The sequence below is a fragment of the Marmota monax genome, unplaced genomic scaffold, assembly GCF_021218885.2.
Source record: "Marmota monax isolate L192 unplaced genomic scaffold, Marmota_monax_Labrador192_F-V1.1 WCK01_AAM20220418_F8-fsc00096, whole genome shotgun sequence".
NCBI lineage: Eukaryota > Metazoa > Chordata > Mammalia > Rodentia > Sciuridae > Marmota > Marmota monax.
The window spans coordinates 1,940,372-1,962,790 of record NW_026695236.1 but is presented as its reverse complement, the minus strand read 5'-3'; the positions used below and the strand labels follow the sequence as shown (position 1 = coordinate 1,962,790).

Here is a 22,419-nt window from a genome sequence, read left to right as displayed (position 1 = left end):
CAGTATTGTGTAAAGTCAGTTTATCTTGGCAAACAGTCTTGGAGCAATAATCTTCAAACTTCTGGAACAGAGAAACTATGTTTTTTAGTCTGGCTATATGACCTGGCACTGTCACTTAGCAGTTCAGCATGTGAGATGGCAACAGCTACATCCAGGACAATCTCCAGCTTACCTTACAATATGGAAATGTGCTAAACTAAGATTGTTGGCAGAAAGTATGGGCACATGGGGTGTGAGCTGTGGAGGATCTCATGAGATCTTCTCTTGGCAGGGTCAACTGCAAATAGAGTGCACTGACACTTCTTCAAGAACAGCTGCTAAGCACAAGGTGCTATTGGAAGAGCATTTGGAATTTTGCAATAGGAGACCAAAGGGTCCTGATTGTTCTGATGCAAAGCATAGGCTATTACAACTCAGAATATAATTTCAATGACACCATCCCTCATGGATTAAATCCCTCCTGTATTAAAAACATACTGTGTAGAGTTAAGAATTGGGGTATAAAATACATGTGAATTCTGGTAAATTTTGGATACCTAGTGATTGTTGACCTATAATTATAAGTAAGTTTCATATTTCTCAGGCACTTCCCTAGAAATAATAAAGGTGAAATATCAGAGAAAAGGGCAATTCGATCCTCAAAAAGGGAGAAAGTGCTCCCACTGGAGAATAACAAAGTAAGATATGACTTATAAATCACTGTAGATACAGAAAATGACATAAAGTACCTCAACCCTATTTCTGGATTGCCAGAAATTGAATCATTCCTATTTCAGAATAGTTCCATGACCCAAGAGGATAACAGAGTATAGGGAATAACATGACATAACATGCACTGAGAAAACATTGAGATGGCTTTGGTTACCTATGATAAAGTGAGGCTCCTGCTCTAACTTTAGGTCTCTGAAATGTGATGATTTCAAAAGCACATTGTGGACATTGGCAACAATTTTTTTCTTTGGCCACAGGGTATAAAGTTTTGTCTCTGTTTTGCTCACTTTGGGATACTGGGGCTTGACAAACATGGCCAGGCAGCCTAAATAGCCACAAGGGAGGGAGACAAGCATCTCAGCATCTACAATTGGCTCTTGTTTAAGCTCTGTTGTTTAGAAGAGAAATCTAACAATACCTTCCTGGAGAGTCTCCATTTTCATCAAATAGGATCATATCTCCAGAAACCCCAGTAAAATTGGTTTTCATCAGGGAGTCCAAAAGTTTTCGCCCGTCAATTGGCTTCATTGCATCACAGAGTCCTGCGTAGCCTGGGCAGAGGGACATCTGCATGTTGTGTAGTCCATAGGCCATGGAATAGATGGCATTGATCACAAATCCCATTTTGGAATCTTGAACATGATGTGTTCTCAGGGTCAGAGAACCTGTTGAGAAACAAATCAAGAGTTAATTTTGGAATTTAATTCTATCATACGTGAATGTATGGCTCCCAAATAATTGCAATGCCCTGGAGCAACTTGTCAGAATTTGAACTGGAGGCATTGCTAGAAACAGATGCCAACATACTGTCCCAAACTTGTCTTCTCTATTTGGGCTTTTGTTCCAAAACCTTGAAGACAGATCTCAGCTCCCAACAACAGAAAGATTCACTTCCTCCAGTAACTGAACTCTGAGGATAGGGGAAGGATAGCATTGCATTGCTGTATACAAAATTTATCTTAAGGACAGATTAATTTCCCTTGTGTCAGCTGTGATAATGTATCTCTTAGTTTAGAAATCCACAACAAATCTCCAGCCTCCAAACTATTTAGTCTTCTTAACTGAGAAAATAAGATCCTCTACCATCTGGCCTCAACTTACCTAGTTGATGATTTTATCACCTACCACCTCCAGTCTCAAAGCATATTCTCTCATAAATGATCCTATTTTAAAATTATAAAACATAGCAATTAAATGCCATTAAGTCACTAATCAATTCAATATGTGTAAAATCAGAGTATATATAAAGCATGTGTTGGTGATCTAGGGGAAAAATAAAAATGATGAATTAGACATGGATTCTACACTAAAGAAACCTGTCCAATAACAGTCCTTTCTAATGATTTGTTTTATTTCTTTACTTGAAAGACTAATGGATGGTGAATAAGGAGAAGAGAACTAAAATGAGAGGTAAGAGAGACAAACAGGACTAGTGGAGTGTAGGTCTTTGGAATGTTTTCCAAGTTTCATTAAAAATTATTATGCTGTATGGAAAATGGAAATAAATTGGTAAAAGAGGAGGGGAAAACATTTGGGATACTGTGGTTGAATGCTGAGAGATGATGGTGGTTTAGTCCAGGATAGGATTCTGAGTCTATTTTGAAAAAGGATACAACAGGATGTGCTAATGGATTGGATATGGTCTATTAGGGAAACAGAAGAATCAAAGGATGAATCCAGGTTTTTAGTTTAAGCAATGATGGATTAAAGTGCCATTAACTGAGAACTGAGAAACAAATTGGTGGGGATGGGGAATCCGAGGTGCCGTTTAGATTGTAAAGAAGGGAGATAAGTTGTTTGGCCAGTGTTATAGACTCAGGCAATACATATTGGTGGGTTTTTGTTTTGTTCATGGTGACAGCAGTAGAGAAGTTGGGGGGTGTTCATATTTAAGAAACATTGGAAAATAGAACAAACATGATTGATTGATTGGATCTATCTCAGATATCAGAATCCTGTTGAATTCTTTATCATGCCTTTAAAGTTTTATTGTTCTCTATAGTTCTACATTTTGTCATCTTCTAATTCTACACTCTTTCCATGTTTTCAATGCTAGGTAAGTGAGGATTGCCTATAGGGAATGCTTTTAGTGCTACACAAACATTCACTCAATTCTTATAACAACCCAATGGAATACGTAGTATTTTTATGAGAGAATTGGTGTAGAATGGTGAACTAACCCAATGCCACATGGTTATTCTGAGAAGAAGCAGGATTTAGAACAATACAGTTTAGCTCTAGAGTGTATGCCTCTTACTTAGATACCCAACAGCTTCTTTTAAATCTAAATCCAACTGAACTCCCAGACAGTCTCTAAGGCACAAGCTTAACATCTGATTAAAAAAAAAAAAAAGTTGGATTCATTCTATATCTCAACTAACTTTGCACACACTTCTATATTCCCTGTATCCATTTCTTTTCTTCCAGACCCATCCATTCCTAACACCTTTATTTGCGTTTTCAGAACTTCCTAATTATATGTGTACTTGTGTATTAATATTTCTAGATTCAATATCAAGGTCAAACATGAAAATTTTATAAAATAAAAATGTTCTCTTTGTCCTGCCTTTAGCCACTCACTATTTCTCACTAAGGGTAAACATTCTTAAGAGGGATATTCAATATCCTAACTTTATTATTCCTTCAAGACATTATTATTTTCATTGATAAATATTTATACAAGCCTTAAGATGTCATTTCACAATGGTAGTATGCACACATGCTCTTCTACATCTGGGTTTCTATGCATTACACTCTCAATACCTAAAACACACATTCCCTCAGATTTTCTACTTAAATTTTCAATTCATGTGAGTTCACTTGCACTCAGAAATTTTCCAAAACCCTCCTCACTCCAGAATTAAGTCCCTGCTTTTTTTCTTACAGTATGAGAGCTGGTTTTCATCATGATGATGAACAACCATATTGGCACATATTCTCCCTGGTTGTCCATATTACTTCAGCATATTCATGGGAATTTCATAGGATCTTTTGTGTTTGATATGTGGTATCCTGTTTGCATTTATATACTTCACTGTAATCCAGTTGCTGTTAACAATGATTTATTTTAATGGGAAAAGAAAAAAACTGCACCCCAGGCCCATTCCTGAGTGTCCATACAATGAATTGCTAACCATTTTGGAAACAGCACCAAGTATATAATGGGCATGATATGTGTGGAACTGTGGGTCTGTGATATAAATGCACATTTAATCATTGTGTGGGGTGACTCTTGATTGCTTAAATATGTAGCATTATGGTGGATTAATTTGTGCAATTCTACTAACTTTGAGATTGTAACAGTTGTGAAGGAAACAATGGTTTTCAAATGAAGGGGCTTACAGAATGGCACAATGTTACTAATATAGTTTGGCCTTTGTTATACAAATTGTTAACACCAGCTATTAAAATATGTTTTAATAGAAAAAAAGAAAAAAGAAATTGCCTGCATGCAGATTTGCCTTTGGCCTGGATTTAAGATTTAAAGTCCTGCTCTCTCCTCTTCATAGCTCTGGTGGTGAGCTCTCACTGGCTTCCAGTACACTGTGAACTATCTGAGGTTGTCACAGATGTAGTCCTTGTACTAGCACAGCATATGACATATGACTGGAATCACTAAAATATGCTGTGTGCATGAATAAGGCCATATGGGTGAGAGACAGCCTCCAAGACTGTCACCAAATTCCAGGTCTGGACCTCAGATTGTGAAATCAGTTAATCAGAGAAATTATTTCTTTGTAGAATAGTACTTGTTTGAACAAAACTAAATATCAACACCAATTTGCAATAGGATCTGTCAGGCAGACCAGTTGATACCTTTTAGCTATCTCATGGATTTTCACCATCTAATAAAAATACATGGAAAGAGCAATAAAAATAAATTATTTGAAAAAAAATACATGGTGAAAATTCTGGTCCCATCAAAATGAAGTAAGCACACTCTATTGTTTCTTACACTGAATACAACTAAACACTCTGGGCAGAATGATTAGAATTAGATGAGCTAAAAAATATATGGAAATAAGTAGATTGACAAAACTCAAAATGTCAGTGAAGTAGGCATGAATTTCTTAGTTTTTCCTCTAATATCTTTAAATGTGAAGTTGAAAGCAGCTTAAGACATGGATCTTGTGCACCAGGTGCAAGCAGAAAGAACTACAAGACAAGTCCTCTATTTCTAGACTAAGAAGCAGAAAGGGGGTACCTACAGGTTGGAAGGAATTAAAGAATTTGTATTTCTGTGTATTTGTTTTTTGCTATCTTACCCCCTAGATGTCCTTGCTAAGGAGATGGTGGTAGGTAGTAATGGTGGAGCCCATAGTCCTAGGAAGGTACTTATAACCCTAAGGATGGGACCCCTTCTTTTTTACCAAAGGAACCATGCCCCAAGTATGTGAGGAAATCCTTTGCTACATTTCCCCTTCTTTGGCTTCATCTTATTTGTGTCCCATGGTAATTCAGTAGCAGGAACAGAAAGAATGAGGAAGAGGTAAAAACTAAAGTCCTAGCCAAAGGATCAGGAAATGGGTCCAAGAGGCTAGAAGATGGAAAGTTCAAGAAGATAATGGGCAGTGGGGAGATCCTATACCATTGAATAGACTACTGGGATACTTCTGAGTTGTACAGACATGGATTTGACCTTAGCATACCAAATTCTGAGAACTGAACTATATGACAGAATGCTGCATAGGTCCCAGACTAGCCACTTGACGAGGCACTGTGTGACAAACCCTGATAGCACTGAAAAGCTTTGGAAACTGAACTGAGAATAGAACAGCAGCCCAAAGAAGGCAGATACAAACTTACAGATAAAAGTTAACCAAGTTTTTTGCTTGTATTTTTCTTTTTCTTTTTAAAATTCAATATTCTCCATAAGATTGAAACAGCATGAAAAATAATATAACACTGTATTTTAAATTTACAGAACCGAGAGATGATATTGAGAGTAAGAAAGTGTGCACGATCAGATGGGAATAATGTTAGATGCCAACCAACTTTCGCTGATCTTCTGTTTACATTTCTAAATTCCCTGCTCTTGTTTGGCTGACACACTATTTGTTTACTGCCAAAATAAAACTCAGAGAGTTATATTCATTTCCTTTGTTCTTGTTGCTTTGGCCTCAGAGAGAAAAATTGGCTCATTGGTTAATTTGTTCAGTGACTCATTCAAAGATTAAGTTATTGATTAAAAGACATTTATTGAGTCCCTACTATATGTCAGACTCTGCTGGATGCTGGTGGTATAAACCTAAGCAAGATGGAATCTCAGTCCTCAATACAAAATCAACAGCATGTAAGTTTAAGGTTTAGTGATAGAAGCTCATTAGGGTCCAAGGAACTTTATCTTGTCAGGTAAATTTTAAAGGCCTGAATGTGTATCATAAGATGATTCATTTTATTTAGGCTTCTAATCTACTAAGCTATAGGAAAGAGCAGATGTTAACTATTTCATGCTTATAAGAATGAATGTTTCCTTCAAGAACATTAACTTTGCTCAAAGATGATTTTTTAAAGTCTTCATGGACCAGACCCAACCTAACAATGACATTCTGTGCCAACCCAAATTTGCCAGCTGTTTCACCTGTTTAAAGCAGTTTGCAGAGCAGAGAGGAAAGCAATGAAGCTGCTCTTCCTTCTTTTTTTTTTTCCTTTTGTTCAAATTGGGATACTTGATTTATAGCATTTAATATTCAGGCCTGATTTTAGTATTGTTTAATCAAATCAGAAACTCCAAAAGGATTATCAGAAACTGAAACCCTCCAATCTGTGATTACAATTTAATTTTGTAGCCTGCAAAACATGTTCTTTGATTCATCTGGGGAACTAAAATTTTGAAGCTTAGTAGATGTTAAACAAAGGGAAATAATGCTGTTAGCAAATCAGAGTCAAAGAAGGTCTATGATACAAAGGATTTTAGAAGGTATTTAGTGTAAGGCTGAAAAAAGAAAGCCCTTAGGCTGAACTCGGTTTTTGGATATTATTATTATTATTTTTGCTTAAATGCTATTTTATTGAAATTTCATATAACCAGCTTTGTAGATTCTTGAAAAATCAGAAGATGTAGCAACACTGGCACCACAGTCTCACATGGCAAATACTGACTTTCTTCTCTTTTATATCACCTCTCTGACCACTGTACTCATCTGAAATTGTGACCTAGTTTGGTCCAATAAAGCAATTTTACAAATGAGGAAAATAATGCCAAGAGGGACAAAGAATTTCTCTAAAATCATACCTTTATCTAGTGGCAGCTGCCTAGACCCCTTGTCTCCTAACTCCTTATGTAGTGCTATTTTCATTATGAAAGGGAAATTAATCATGATTTAAAAATGTTTTCAGCAAATTAACTCATTATTGTGGAATAAAATAGGCAACAGATTATTTAAGGAAAAAAAAGAACCAAGTTAATTCTTTGTTTTAGCCCTTGTGTTAGGCACTAAAACATTTTCAGGTTGTCTTCAGTACATCCTGTGTACCCATTAGTAAGGAAAAAAACATTAATAAGTGAAGGAAGATAAAGGGGAAGAGATTCCAGCATTTTCTAAGAAAGTGATTATAAATCTGGAAGATGCTGTTCAATAATGAACTGTAATATTTCAATAAAAACTTCAGTGAAACAAATTCTCCCTACCCTCATTTATTTTATGAATCCACTCATTCTTTATGCATATGGCAAATGGATTCCAGTTGCACACAGTAGATGACACAATAATTTGTTTCCTGCTGTGACAAAAGGGCAGAACATCCCCTCAAACAAGAATTAGTCTTTCGCCATTATGTGCTCCACAGAAATGTGCTTATACCTCTATTACATCAAGCAATACTTTCTGCCACACACTAAAATTATCTGCATGCCTGACTGTGCACCCTACAGCGTACGAACTTCATATAGGCTAAAGCCATCATGCTCACCTGATATCCTCCATATTTCATAATACTGTGACTCAGATTGGATAATCCATTCCTTCATTTAATATTTACTAAATACTTTTTTTTAAAGCCTCTACATATATAATGGTGTCCAGAGATTAGTTTAGAATAGACAATCAGTTTCTGTGGATAGGGTACACATTGATCTTGTTTATCATTTTGTTTCCAGCACCTAGAACAGTGCTCAACATTATCTATTGTACATCAGGGATCCTTTGGATGATGGGTGAATACATGAATGTGAAGTAGACTTGCTGTATAGAACATATCATAAAATGGGACAGACAGAGGAATGAATCTTATTAAAAAATGTAGGTAGTGCCTTAGGAGAATAGATTCAGATTAATGAAATAAAAGATTGGTTTTGTGATACAGGGCTTGGACAGAGGTTAGTGATGTAAAGAATCATCTATGAAAAGGCTGGGGTAACTGCTGACATCTCGTAGGTCTTTTGTCCCCTTGTCTAACACTGAAGTGTCAGGTGGCTTGGAAACACTGGGAATTAGAGCTGTACCCAAGTGCCTATAGAGACACCAGTTTCTAATGTCCACAGTGTCTTTAATTTATAACTGTGCCTGAAGTGCAGGCAGTTGACCTCTAAATGCTCATACTGAAATGCAAATGAACACAGCAACTGCAGAAAGAAAAGTTTCCCTCAGGGAACTTCGAAAACTCTCCAGGGAATATTATGTTTCTATATACAGAACACCAAATTTTAAATTTAAATGGTGAACACCAAGAAAAGGGCAGTTTTCTGGTGGATATGTTATTTCAGATAGCATATTTCTTTCATTCACATTACAGTATTTTTTTTGGAGGGGGTACTGGGGATTAAACCCAGGAGCACTCAACTACTAAGCCACATCCTCAGCCCTTTTTATATTTTATTTAGAGACAGGGTCTTGCTAAGTTGCTTAAGGCCTTGCTAAATTGCTGAGGCTGGCTTTGAACTTGTGATTCTCCTGCCTCAACATCTCTAGCCACTGGGATTATAGGTGTGTACCATTGTGCCCAGTCATGTTACAATATTTTGAGGAACTTCCATATGGTGTGTAAATGAAGGAAAAATTCCAAAGGGATGTGAAAGCTAGTGGTTATGATATTAATTGAAAGAATGTATAGCAAAAATCATGGCCTTACAATGTTTTTACTATCCCAAGACCCAACTCCTAGGCCAGACCTTCCCACTTGACCTTCTCCATTCATGTCAAAGCAACCATTCTTTCCCAAAAGTTTTATTTTACCTGTATTTTGTGCTGTTTTCCAAATAAATGGCTTTCTCATCTCTATGTGATTATCTTCTTATCATACTTTAAAATATAGTCCAATGGTCACTTTACTGTGATACTTTAACAGTTTTCCAGGTAGAATTGAATATTTTTTTTCAACACTACCTCATTTTGAAAACAAGAAAAGTAATACTTTTTGTAAAGTTGTAAGAATTGGAGATAATACATACAGAAGTTATATACTTGAAATAGGTAATAAATAACTGAAATCTTGCTATTGTTATTATACATTTAGCACAATTTACATGCTAGATTAATCTGAGATATTCAAACTCCTTGCTTTTGAAAGTTTGAGAATTACTGTACTTGTCAATTCATGAAATATTTTGAACTTTAGATTTCTTACAATAAGGGATGAAAAATAATTATGTTCCATTAAGATTTTTACTTCTAATTAACAATAACAAGCATGCTAAATGAGAACTCCATCTTTTATAATAAGCAGTATAATGGCAATGAGGTAGAAAATTGCAAAAATGAATTACATTGCCATATATGAACCTACTGCAAAGACTTTAACCACAAAATGCAGAGTCCACAAATTGTACACATGAAAGATTATCTTCTCTGTTACAAGGGATTTGGTTAGCGTATAAAGTAGATTCATGGAAGAAAGGAGACATTAGATCATTTCCATCAAAAAGTACTTACTGAGTGGGATACTTACTGTATCAAGAACACTAAATTCTTTATTGTACATATTACTTTCAAATCAGTACAGTGTTACTTTCAGCCATGACAATGATCATTTTCTATAAGCCATTTTATTCTGAAATATTTCAAAGGCAATCATTACAGGAAGAAATGGGAGAAGAACATACCCCAGAGATGCAAAATACTAGGTGCTTTACATTAATTACCTATTTATCCCTCACAAACTTGCCATTATTTTCTGCCCAGGTTTAGCTGAGGAAATTTAGTTAGAATGTGATATTCAATGTTAGAAAGTTACTAAAGTAGAATTTCAAACCTAGTTTAATCTAACTCCACAGATTAAACTTTCTGAAGCATACTAGCACATCTTCTAATTCATATAAACATAACCAGGTCACTCTTGTAAATGTCATTTTTCTCCACCTGAAAATGGGAATAATCATCCGGACTAACTTTTGAGAGGAGCATTCAGGAACAAATGAGAGATTATGTGTAAAATATTTAGACTAATGGTAATGGGTAATATTTATTGAGAAAGCATTGTTTTTCAGAGTTAACTACAGAAAATCCCTATAGGCAGATACTATTATTAGCCTCATTTTTTTTGGATATGAGAAAGCTGAGGTTCATATATGTAGAACAACTTTTCAAAGGACAAACAGATTGAAAACACCCAATTTTAAAGCATTGCTAACACAGAGAACCATGGAGGTATGTAATCTAAGAAACTGTGCTCTGACACATTAACTCCTAGGCTTGGCCCCAGCTCCACTCTAGTCCAACATTTATGTCATTAGTGTACCTAATGCTGCACCCTTTTCAATGCATTGGCATTTATTAATGTGTGTCGATCCAGTAACATGTAAACCAGAAAACTAAATCTCCTTGAGGTTAGTCAGTGAGAAAATAATTTTTAGTTCTGCAAAACTCCAAATTGGGTTCAGTGGCAGGCATTTTCTCAACCTAATGTTTTGCATTTATAGCCAACAGCACAACATAATAAAGACATGATTTTAGAGGCTTGGATTCAAATTATAACTCTTTATTTGCCAGTTGTATATTCTTGGTTGGCAAGGCAATGCATTTGTTTCAGCCTTAGTTTGTAAAATAACAACCACAATAATATTTCAGGATGTAGAGACAGCAAGTGAATTAAAAAGTAAGAGGAAGCATGAACCATTTTATAATAGACTAATATTGATTTGTCATCTATAGATTGGCTACAATGAGATATTCAATGGCATAAAGGTAGTAAAGAGTCTACTAGTTCTCCAAAGATAGAAGATAGAGCCAACAGTTCTCCAAAGAACTGAGCTAGTTCACTCTAGCCCAATATCGATCTATGATGAAGCAATTCAGAATTGAGCCATTATTGTCTTTGGAAAGAATTACTGCAATTTAGCCTTCAGGTTATTGTGGGAGGTCAAGGTAGGATCCAGCTGTTAGGTATATTAACTCTGGCCACTCTCCACATGTTTCTACCCTGTGTCTGAAATATTTCTCTTCCCAGATTAGTTTCTAGAATTATTCCAGTTTAAAAAAAATCAGAGTGGAAATTTGTGGAGTCAAAGAAAATAAATGATTCAAAGACTTTTCACCTATAAATAATCTTATCCAAAATTATAAAATATTATCATGTTTGAGAACAAGTAACAAAAATAAGCTGTCATTTAAATCTAATATCCACTTTATCACTCTGAATACACTGATTTCATTATAAGCCAGAGCTCAGCACAAGGCTTAGATAGAGGGGAGGACACCTGCCTCTTGACAACTTGTCTTTAAAATAAAAATGTGGTATATATTCATTTACTAGTTCTTTAAGTATTTATTGAATATCAACTATATACCAAAGCAGTTCTTTGTTTTCAGTAAGTATATGTTAAGCAGGTATTGTATTCTAAAATCAATAAAAGTATCTAAGAGTGGCAGAGAGATCAATCCATGTATATGCACAAGGTTTAGATTATTTAGAATCAGATAGCCTAAGGTTTGAGATTGCTTCGCAAACATACTAGCTTTGTAATCTTGAGCAAGTCATTTACACTCTCTAAGCATTATTTCTTCTATTTTTAATAAAAATAGTAACTATTTCATAAGACTTATAGAGCATAAAATATGATAGGTTAAGGGAAAGTAAACAGCCTAGTAAGCAAGTAATTGCTTATTAAGAGTTTATTATGGCTGTGCACGGGGGTTGCTGAAGTGCTGAGCGTGGTGCTCAGAGCAGCGGCTTTAATCGAGATTTCGCACAGCATGTAAGAGCTCCTTTCACCGTTAATCTGTAGCGGACCACTTTGCCAAGCAGCAGGAAGAACAAAGAGATCGAAAAAGAGACGCTTGGCTCCCGGATGCTTTGCCGCCCAGAGCCGCAGGCGCTTTGCTCCCATCTGCTTCCTCTTTCGCTTCGCTCCGGGCAGAGAAGGTGAATGTGTAATCAGCAGTGGATTGTAAGTTCCCTAGGCAAAGAAAGCTCAGTGCGCCCCGCCTTTTTTTTTTTTTTTTTGAATATTTTTTACACAGGGAGAGTTTGTGGATTGGGATTGTTGGCTGGGCTGCGGTTTCTGTGCCGAAAATCCACTCCTCGGGAGCCGCCATTTGCTCTCTGCTAGCTGTCTTGATGGCTATGTCTACATTGTCCGGCAGCCGCACCTAGAGGTTGGAGCTGGGCTGCGTGCCGAGCCCTGTCCTCCAAAGGCTGGACCGCAGCCTTGAGCGCCTGGGTCGCCTGTTCGCCGCTGCACCCTCGGGCAGAGCCTGCTCTGGGGTCATTCTGCATCCCCCTGCGAGGGGACCCGTGCTCCAGAGGAGGGAGCCGGAGAGCCGCGGAGGCAGCCGCTTGGGCCCCGGGGGCTGGGCACCGGTCGGCGGCACAGCTATGTTCGTGGATGAGCGCGGCGCCCCTGAGCGTGGCCCCGGGGAAGAGGAGATGGCGGCAGGGTTTAATTTCTAGAAATCTGGACTGGAAACAGAAGCAGCAGTTTGTATAATCCCAAGAACTTGCTTATGCCAGGAAGCTGTAAGGGCAACATGAATATCATTGAGGAGATCTAACATGGCAGCGGGCAGGAGAGATCAAGTCTCTGACCTCTTCAACTGCGCGGGCATAGGGAGCTGTAAATTGTATAAATGCTGTTTGCTCAGGATCACTAGGCAATGCTGAGCTGACGTGGATCTGGGGTGTACAGTCTGGGCCCCTCAGAACACACACACCGAGCCCGGATCGGCTGCATTCAAGCTCCGGTTTGCCTGCTTCTCGTGACTCAGAACTAACAATCCCGCTGAAATAACTGGTTGGCCCTTAGGAACTTTCAGAGGTAAAAACCAACCGAGCCTTCATAGGCAGTGGCCACAGGATTGAAACGGGGATTGGGAGAGACAGTCAGGACCCACCCGTTGCATTGGTCACCCGGCAAAGGGAACAAACGGTCACCATTTGCATGTGATACCACCTTGGCAGAGAACTGACGTCATGGGCGGAGGAGATAACTGCATTGAAACCAGCGTGATAGGGCTCCCAGGAGCAGCAGACCTGGTGTGTAGCCAGTATTGTGGTGAGCGTCACAGGTGAGCGCGGCCTGGCTTGAGGAAACACAAGAGAAGGCCCTAGGCACTCAGGATTGGAGACCCGCCCAGTCTGTGAGGAAGAGCTGCTACACAGTGATTGGTTCCCACCTAGTGAGAGGAGAAGCTTGACCCAGTGGGCACAGCTCCACCTACTGGAAGAGAAATTAATCGAACTCTATGACTGCATTTATTATTATTATTATCATTTTTTTTCTTTCTTTTTCTTTTTTTTTCCTTTCATTTTCATTTTTTCTTTGTTGTTGTTCTTTAACTTTTTTAATGTTTCTAATTTTTAAAAATTTTTTAATTTTTATTGTTATGATAATTTTGTAATTTTAATTTTCATTATTTTTATTATCATTATTATTTTTGTAAAATAATAGCCATCTCAGAAAGGCTGGTTAAAAATCACTAGAGAAACATCCAAGAGATATGGGATAACATAAAAAAACCAAACCTACGAGTCATCGGGATAGAAGAAGGTACAGAGATTCAAACCAAGGGAATGAGTAGCCTGCTGAATGAAATAATTACAGAAAACTTTCCAGAAATAAAAAAGGAAACGGATATACAAATTTTAGATGCATACAGGACACCGAGCACACAAAATCACAGTAGACCAATGCCAAGACACATTGTTATGAAGATATCCAATATACAGAACAAAGAGAAAATATAAAAAGCTACAAGAGAAAGGAGGCAGATTACATTCAGGGGTAAACCAATAAGGTTAACAATGGATTTTTCATCACAGACGCTGAAAGCGAGAAGATCCTGGAACAACGTATTTCAAACACTGAAAGACAATGGATGCCAACCAAGAATTCTGTGTCCAGCAAAATTAAGCTTCAGGTACGACAACGAAATAAAAATCTTTCATGATAAACAAAAGCTAAAAGAATTTGCAGCCAGAAAACCAGCATTGCAAAGCATCTTGAGCAAAACACTACATGAGGAAGAAATGAAAAACAATAACCAAAACCATCAGTGGAAAGTGCCTCTATAAAAACAGAGGGCGGGGGGAAAGCTAACCATGGAGAAACAAACTAAATTAAATAAAAAAAAAGAAGATAAATAATCAAACATGGCTGGAAGTACAAACCATATATCAATAGTAACTCTAAACGTTAATGGCTTAAACTCTCCAATAAAGCGACATAGGCTGGTAACATGGATTAAAAAAACAAATCCAACAATATGCTGCCTCCAGGAGACACATCTGATTGCAAAAGACATACACAGGCTGAAGGTGAAAGGTTGGGAAAAAATATACCACGCACACGGTCCTCGTAAGCAAGCAGGGGTGGCCATCCTCATATTGAATAAAATCGACTTCAAGACTAAGTTAATCAAAAGGGATAAGGAAGGACATTATATACTGTTAAAAGGAACCATTCACCAACAAGACATAACAATTATCAATATTTATTCACCAAATAATGGTGCTGCGACATTCATAAAACAAATTCTCCTCAAGTTCAAGAATCAAGTAGACCACAACACAACAATTATGAGTGACTTCAACACACCTCTCTCACCATTTGACAGATCCTCCAAACAAAAGTTGAATAAAGAAACTATAGAACTCAATATCACAATCAACAACCTAGACTTAACTGACATATATAGAATATAGCAACCATCATCAAGTGGATATACTTTTTTCTCAGCAGCACATGGATCCTTCTCAAAAATAGACCATATATTATGCCATAGGGCAACCCTCAGTAAATATACAGGGGTGGAGATAATCCCATGCATTTTATCTGATCATAATGGAATGAAACTGGAAATCAATGATAAAAGAAGGAAGGAAAAATCCTACATCACATGGAAAATGAACAATATGTTACTGAATGATCAATGGGTTACAGAAGACATAAAGGAGGAAATCAAAAAATTCTTAGAAATAAATGAAAATACAGACACAACATATCGGAATCTATGGGACACAATGAAAGCAGTTTTAAGAGGGAAATTCATCACCTGGAGGTCATTCCTCAAAAAAAAGGAAAAACCAACAAATAAATGAGCTCACACTTCATCTCAAAGCCCTAGAAAAGGAAGAGCAAAACAACAGCAAATGTAGCAGAAGGCAAGAAATAATTAAAATCAGAGTGGAAATCAACGAAATTGAAACAAAAGAAACTATTGAAAAAATTAACAAAACTAAAAGTTGGTTCTTTGAAAAGAGAAGAAGAGAGAGAACTCAAATTACTAACATACGGGATGAAAAAGGCAATATCACAACAGACGCTACAGAAATACAGAAGACAATTAGAAATTATTTTGAAAACCTATATTCCAATAAAATAGAAGATAGTGAAGACATCGATAAATTCCTTAAGTCATATGATTTGCCCAGACTGAGTCAGGAGGATACTCACAACTTAAACAGACCAATATCAATAGATGAAATAGAAGAAGCAATCAAAAGACTTCCAACCAAGAAAAGCCCAGGACCGGACGGGTATACAGCGGAGTTTTACAAAACCTTTAAGGAAGAATTAATACCAATACTTTTCAAGCTATTTCAGGAAATAGAAAAAGAGGGAGCTCTGCCAAATTCATTCTATGAGGCCAACATCACCCTGATTCCGAAACCAGACAAAGACACCTCAAAGAAAGAAAACTACAGACCAATATCTCTGATGAACCTAGATGCAAAAATCCTCAATAAAATTCTGGTGAATCGGATACAAAGGCACATCAAAAAAATTGTGCACCATGATCAAGTAGGATTCACCCCTGGGATGCAAGGCTGGTTCAATATACGGAAATCAATAAATGTTATTCACCACATCAATAGACTTAAAGATAAGAACCATATGATCATCTCAATAGACGCAGAAAAAGCATTCGACAAAGTACAGCATCCCTTTATGTTCAAAACCTTAGAAAAACTAGGAATAACAGGAACTTACCTCGACATAGTAAAAGCTATCTATGCTAAGCCTCAGGCTAGCATCATTCTCAAGGGAGAAAAATTGAAGGCATTCCCCCTAAAATCTGGAACAAGACAGGGATGCCCTCTATCACCACTTCTATTCAATATAGTTCTCGAAACACTGGCCAGAGCAATTAGACAGATGAAAGAAATTAAAGGCATAAAAATAGGAATGGAAGAACTTAAATTATCACTATTTGCAGTGACATGATTCTATACCTAGAAGACCCAAAAGGGTCTACAAAAAAACTACTAGAACTAATAAATGAATTCAGCAAAGTGGCAGGATATAAAATCAACACACATAAATCAAAGGCATTTCTGTATATCAGCGACAAAACTTCTGAAACGGAAATGAGGAAAAACACTCCATTCACAATATCCTCAAAAAAAATAAAATACTTGGGAATCAACCTAACAAAAGAGGTGAAGGATTTATACAATGAAAACTACAAAACCCTAAAAAGAGAAGTAGAAGAAGATCTTAGAAGATGGAAAAATATACCCTGTTCATGGATAGGCAGAACTAACATCATCAAAATGGCGATATTACCAAAAGTTCTCTATAGGTTTAATGCAATGCCAATCAAAATCCCAATGGCATTTCTTGTAGAAATAGAGAAAGCAATCATGAAATTCATATGGAAAAATAAAAGACCCAGAATAGCAAAAGCAATTCTAAGCAGGAAGTGTGAATCAGGTGGTATAGCGATACCGGATTTAAAACTATATTACACAGCAATAGTAACAAAAACAGCATGGTACTGGTACCAAAACAGGCGGGTGGACCAATGGTACAGAACAGAGGACACAGAGACTAATCCACAAAGCTACAACTATCTTATATTTGATAAAGGGGCTAAAAGCATGCAATGGAGGAAGGATAGCATCTTCAACAAATGGTGTTGGGAAAACTGGAAATCCATATGCAACAAAATGAAGCTGAATCCCTTTCTCTCGCCATGCACAAAAGTTAACTCAAAGTGGATCAAGGAGCTAGATATCAAATCAGAGACTCTACGTCTGATAGAAGAAAAAGTTGGCTCCGATCTACATATTGTGGGGTCGGGTTCCAAATTCCTTAATAGGACACCCATAGCACAAAAGTTAATAACAAGAATCAACAAAAGGGACTTACTTAAACTGAAAAGTTTTTTCTCAGCAAGAGAAACAATAAGAGAGGTAAATAGGGAGCCTACATCATGGGAACAAATTTTTACTCCTCACACTTCAGATAGAGCCCTAATATCCAGAATATACAAAGAACTCAAAAAATTAAGCAATAAGAAAACAAATAACCCAATCAACAAATGGGCCAAGGACCTGAACAGACACTTCTCAGAGGAGGACATACAATCAATCAACAAGTACATGAAAAAATGCTCATCATCACTAGCAATCAGAGAAATGGAAATCAAAACCACCCTAAGATACCATCTCACTCCAGTAAGATTGGCAGCCATTATGAAGTCAAACAACAACAAGTGCTGGCGAGGATGTGGGGAAAAGGGTACTCTTGTACATTGCTGGTGGGACTGCAAACTGGTGCGGCCAATTTGGAAAGCAGTATGGAGATTTTTGGGAAAGCTGGGAATGGAACCACCATTTGACCCAGCTATTGCCCTTTTGGGACTATTCCCTGAAGACCTTAAAAGAGCATACTACAGGGATACTGCTACATGGATGTTCATAGCAGCACAATTCACAATCGCTAGACTGTGGAACCAACCCAGATGCCCTTCAATAGATGAATGGATAAAAAAAATGTGGCATTTATACACAATGGAGTATTATACAGCACTAAAAAATGACAAAATCATGGAATTTGCAGGGAAATGGATGGCACTAGAGCAGATTATGCTTAGTGAAGCTAGCCAATCCCTAAAAAACAAATACCAAATGTCTTCTTTGATATAATGAGAGCAACTAAGAACAAAGCAGGGAGGAAGAGCAGGAAGAAAAGATTAACATTAAACAGATACATGAGGTGGGAGGGAAATGGAGAGAAAAGGGAAATTGCATGGTAATGGAGGGAGATCCTCATTGTTATACAAAATTACATATAAGAGGTTGTGAGGGGAATGGGAAAATAAACAAGGAGAGAAATGAATTACAGTAGATGGGGTAGAGAGAGAAGATGGGAGGGGAGGGGAGGGGAGATAGTAGAGGATAGGAAAGGTAGCAGAATACAACAGTTACTAATAGGGCATTATGTAAAAATGTGGATGTGTAACCGACGTGATTCTGCAATCTGTATTTGGGGTAAAATTGGGAGTTCAAAACCCACTTGAATCAAATGTATGAAATATGATATGTCAAGAGCTTTGTAATGTTTTGAACAACCAATAAAAAAAAGAGTTTATTATGATGATGATGGTAATGAGACCACTTACTTATATTGTAGCAAAGTGTTAAATTAAGCTTAAGTAATCTCTGTAACCTGGGTGCATAGAATGCAAATTCCCACTTGAATTTTGATGAACTCTTCGTTTTACGTAGATTATGGAAGGCTGTATAATTCTATGATTAGAGAAGTTGAAGTAGCCTTATCCTCCTGTGTTCTCCATTTTTCCTTACTGTCAAACAATGGAAATGTAACCCAGGCTCAGTAAATTGGAAGCTCCTTTCCAGTAATCCAGAGAAAGTGGAGTAAAGCAATAGAATGGCCAGTATTTATTTGCAATGAAATTTTAGATGGGGTCCAAAATGCAGTTATATGCTTGCAGATTGCTAACAGTTGAGTTTCCTGTTTCCTGGAAGTCTGGGGAGCTGGTCCAGGTTCCAAAACATGGTTCTTTAGCTACCGGTGTATACTGGGAAGTCTTGACATTCTTCCAAATAGTAATATTTATTTATATTTATTTAGTTTATTTAATGAAATCAAGATGAATTTGGTTTCCAGTGATTGCAACTGAAATCCATGACAATAGTCAAACTGTCAGCAACGTTATCAGCTGAATAACTATTTACTAATTATCTAAGTTCCAACTCAACTATTAATTTTTTAATAGTGTTTGGCTCTATTTAGTGTTCTGCAGGTTTGTATACATGGCTGTAGTCCAATAGAGGCAAATTAATTAATTTTATATTAAACTAGAGCCATGGACCAAAAGATTTCCTTTGCCAAACCATATGAGAAATAAAATAAAGTTGTCAAATTTAATTCAGTACTGTTGCATTCCCTCAGCTGGGATAGCTGGTACCTTGTACCTTGCAGGCTGATTTCACAGGGGAAAACGCCGTCCAATTACCTGTGACTATTTGAATTTGGTAATTCAGTTGAGAGAAAGAACCTCCAGATGAATATCCTTTTCTCTCTTGTCTGCTGAATGAACTTAATTAAATATTGCCTGTGAGCAAAAAAGGAAGCCCTAGTCCAGGTCGGCTTCTATACCTCCTTCGAGGGGACTGAGAAACGCAGGAGGAAGGAAGAATGGCAACAGGGTAACCACAATAAGACACTGAAAATTTTAGGCATCAAGGCAGCCCTTTCTGCCGAAAACTTGCTTCATGCACCTGAAATCATTAATTAAATTACCAGTTTTGTTTTCTTTCCACATGATGTCTAATAATTGCTAGTTTCCTAGGATTTTAAAATGTCCCCCTTTTCCATTTCCCTTTAGAGACAGAGGTGAGGTTTTGTGATAAGCAAGTGGTATTATTGCTAGAGGATCTAAGAATATAGAATCCTAGAAATCTGGAGCCACTCCTCTGCATGAGGTTCACCAATAAGTCACAGTCTTGTTAAACTTATCAAACTTATTCAAATCATTCCAATGATTTCGGCATAAGGCAAACTTAAATTCAATCAAAGGGACTGATTTCCTCAACCTAGATTCATTCCTATATCAGTAAGACTTAGCATCTCTACCAGGGACAGATTAAAGTTTTCCATCCAGAGAGCCAGGATTTTTAATATGCAGACCATTTGGTTTATTATTCTGAATTCACTTAAATAAAAGGGAATGAAATGGTCAGACCTGCTCTTAGATGAGAATGTGCCCCACTTTAGCTTACTTTTATAGGAAGGATGCAAGGGGGAAAAAAGAAAAGGCTGTACCTGTGTCCCTGATGCTTTAATCCACAGTGACTCTTTATTCTATCCAAAGCGGCACAGTCATTATCCTGGAAACTAGCCCCATTATTATCTTTTTCCTTAGAAAATGAGTTATGGGGTGTATACCTGTCTCTGGGGGCCACAGTTTGATATTAATGTTTAAAATTACTAAGGACTAGCAATGTGCTAACATTAAACTATAGAATTGTGGGCATAAACTGGCTATGCTCTTAACTCCTGCGGTGCTAAAATCTGGAGGGAATGTTGAGTTGGTGTTATTAAAAACATCAAATGAGCAAAGAAAAAACATTCCAGAAAAGAAGAGATAATTTTTAACTCAGAACAAAGAAAGCTGTAATTACTACTCCAGTGCCACAGTCTAGGCAAAATACAGAAGTGCCAGGGGGAATTCACAGGCAACAGGAAGCAGTTAGAGAACCAAGACAGGTCACAGAAACAGAGCCTTGTTAAGTAGCTGCTCCCTTTCAATTTCTTGGCTGATACTTCTAACAATTCTGTGTCCCGAAAGCAGTTTTTATAGGTTGAACTAGATGTAGAGATACTCACTGATTTTCCCAAGATTAAAGAGAAAGAAAATTACAAGAAGCAATGCTGTGAAACAAAGCTTTTACCATGTCACAGGCTACTCAGCATAGATGAGTTTTTCTAGATTACGTGACAATCTTGAATGTTGTTTTTATATTTTGCTGATATTTCTCAGATGCAACATATGCCGATTAAAGTAGTATTTGCAAGACATTCTAACCTGAAGACTTCGTGGTGATTAAGAGTTTGGAAATAATCTACTCACCCCCCAAAATACTGTATCTCTTTCTACCATGACTAATAGAGATTTGGGTGTAAGTTTCCTTTCTTCATAAAATGTAATTTTTAATCAAATTATTTTTTAGAATTACATTTTTTATTCTGAAGTTGTGGGAGCTCAGTAAAATTGGTAGAGAAAATATTATGTTAACAAATATTTCTAACAATGACATGATTTATTGAATCTTACTAAATGTTAGAAACTATGTGGTATGAGCTGAATTGTGTTCCCCCTGCAAATTCATATAGTGAAGTCTCAACCCCAATTTGATCGGATTTGGAGATGAGGCTTTCAGAAGATGGTTAGGTTTGAATAATATCATGAGGGCAGGCCCTCAGGACAGGATTAACACTCATATATGAAGAGACACCAGTCTCTGTATTCTACAAACCAGGAAATGGAAAAGAGCCCTTGCCAGAAACTAATCAAGCTGGTACCGTGATCTTGAACTTCCACCCTCCAGAACTTGAGAATTGCAATAAATTTCTGTTGTTTAAGCTCCATAGTTTATGGTACTTTGCAGCTTAAGCTGACTGAGGCAATGTTAAGAGCTTCAAAAATATTATTCCATGATCTCATAAGATCTTTATCAGGCATATATTTCATATAATCCTGAATTTACTGCTGAATGAAGTGAAGAAAGAGAGTTTAAGCAATTTTTCCCTTGTCGCAGAGCTATTAAGTTGCACAGCTAGGAAATAAATCTAGCCTGTCAAATGCCAAAGCCTATCCAAAACCCTTCAGTATGTGGCCTTCAATGTATCTTAACTTTTCATTTCTACAAACCCACCACTCATGAATCAGTTTAAATACATTGGTCACATTAATTAATATGAGTTTACCTTATATTTCTTTGAGAAACTTTTTTTTAGGTCTCATGGACTTTCCAAAAGATGCACGGTAGGGACAGTTTTCATTAACTTCTAGCTTTGAGCTCTTCATGCTTCCATCCAGGCTTCTAGTCTACTTCCTGGTAGTAATTTTGCACCAGGGACTCTACCTCACCATTGCATGTCACAAGATGCCTGTCATACTTTTCCTAATTGTCTATTCTATTAAGTAGAATTTATCTTCCCTATGAATAATTACCCTAATGAGCTCATTTCTTTACTTTCAGTCTTTCTCTATTAACATATATTTTTTTCAATCACCTGAAGAAGAAACATTGAAGTTACTCTTGCCTTCTCCCTTTCCTTCAATTCTGCAGAGGATCTCTAACTTTATACTACTCTTCAGTCTTAAAACAGAAGCTTCAGTGACACTCTCAAACTCCTAGAAGCTTACACACCATAAGGTTATTTCTTTCGCCTATGCAGTGCTAATTTCTCACTCACGCAATAAACTGTAATATTGTCAAGTGAAATTCTTAAAATGTGTTTTTTCATTATATCATTTTCTTTCTCAAAAATATTCAACAATTACTTGCTTTACAGAAGAA

The 22,419-nt window shown here is 37.0% G+C and overlaps 1 protein-coding gene across 3 annotated transcripts in view; it reads right to left on the bottom strand.

The window, feature by feature from the left end:
* Grm5 (glutamate metabotropic receptor 5) overlaps window positions 1-22,419 on the bottom strand; it is a 464,549-nt gene that overhangs the window by 88,618 nt on the left and 353,512 nt on the right. For all 3 annotated transcript variants that reach the window (XM_046439401.2, XM_046439400.2, XM_058577374.1), the window contains exon 5: window positions 1,130-1,376. In XM_046439401.2, coding sequence (XP_046295357.1) covers window positions 1,130-1,376 — 247 coding nt within the window. The remainder of the gene's footprint in view (window positions 1-1,129; window positions 1,377-22,419) is intronic.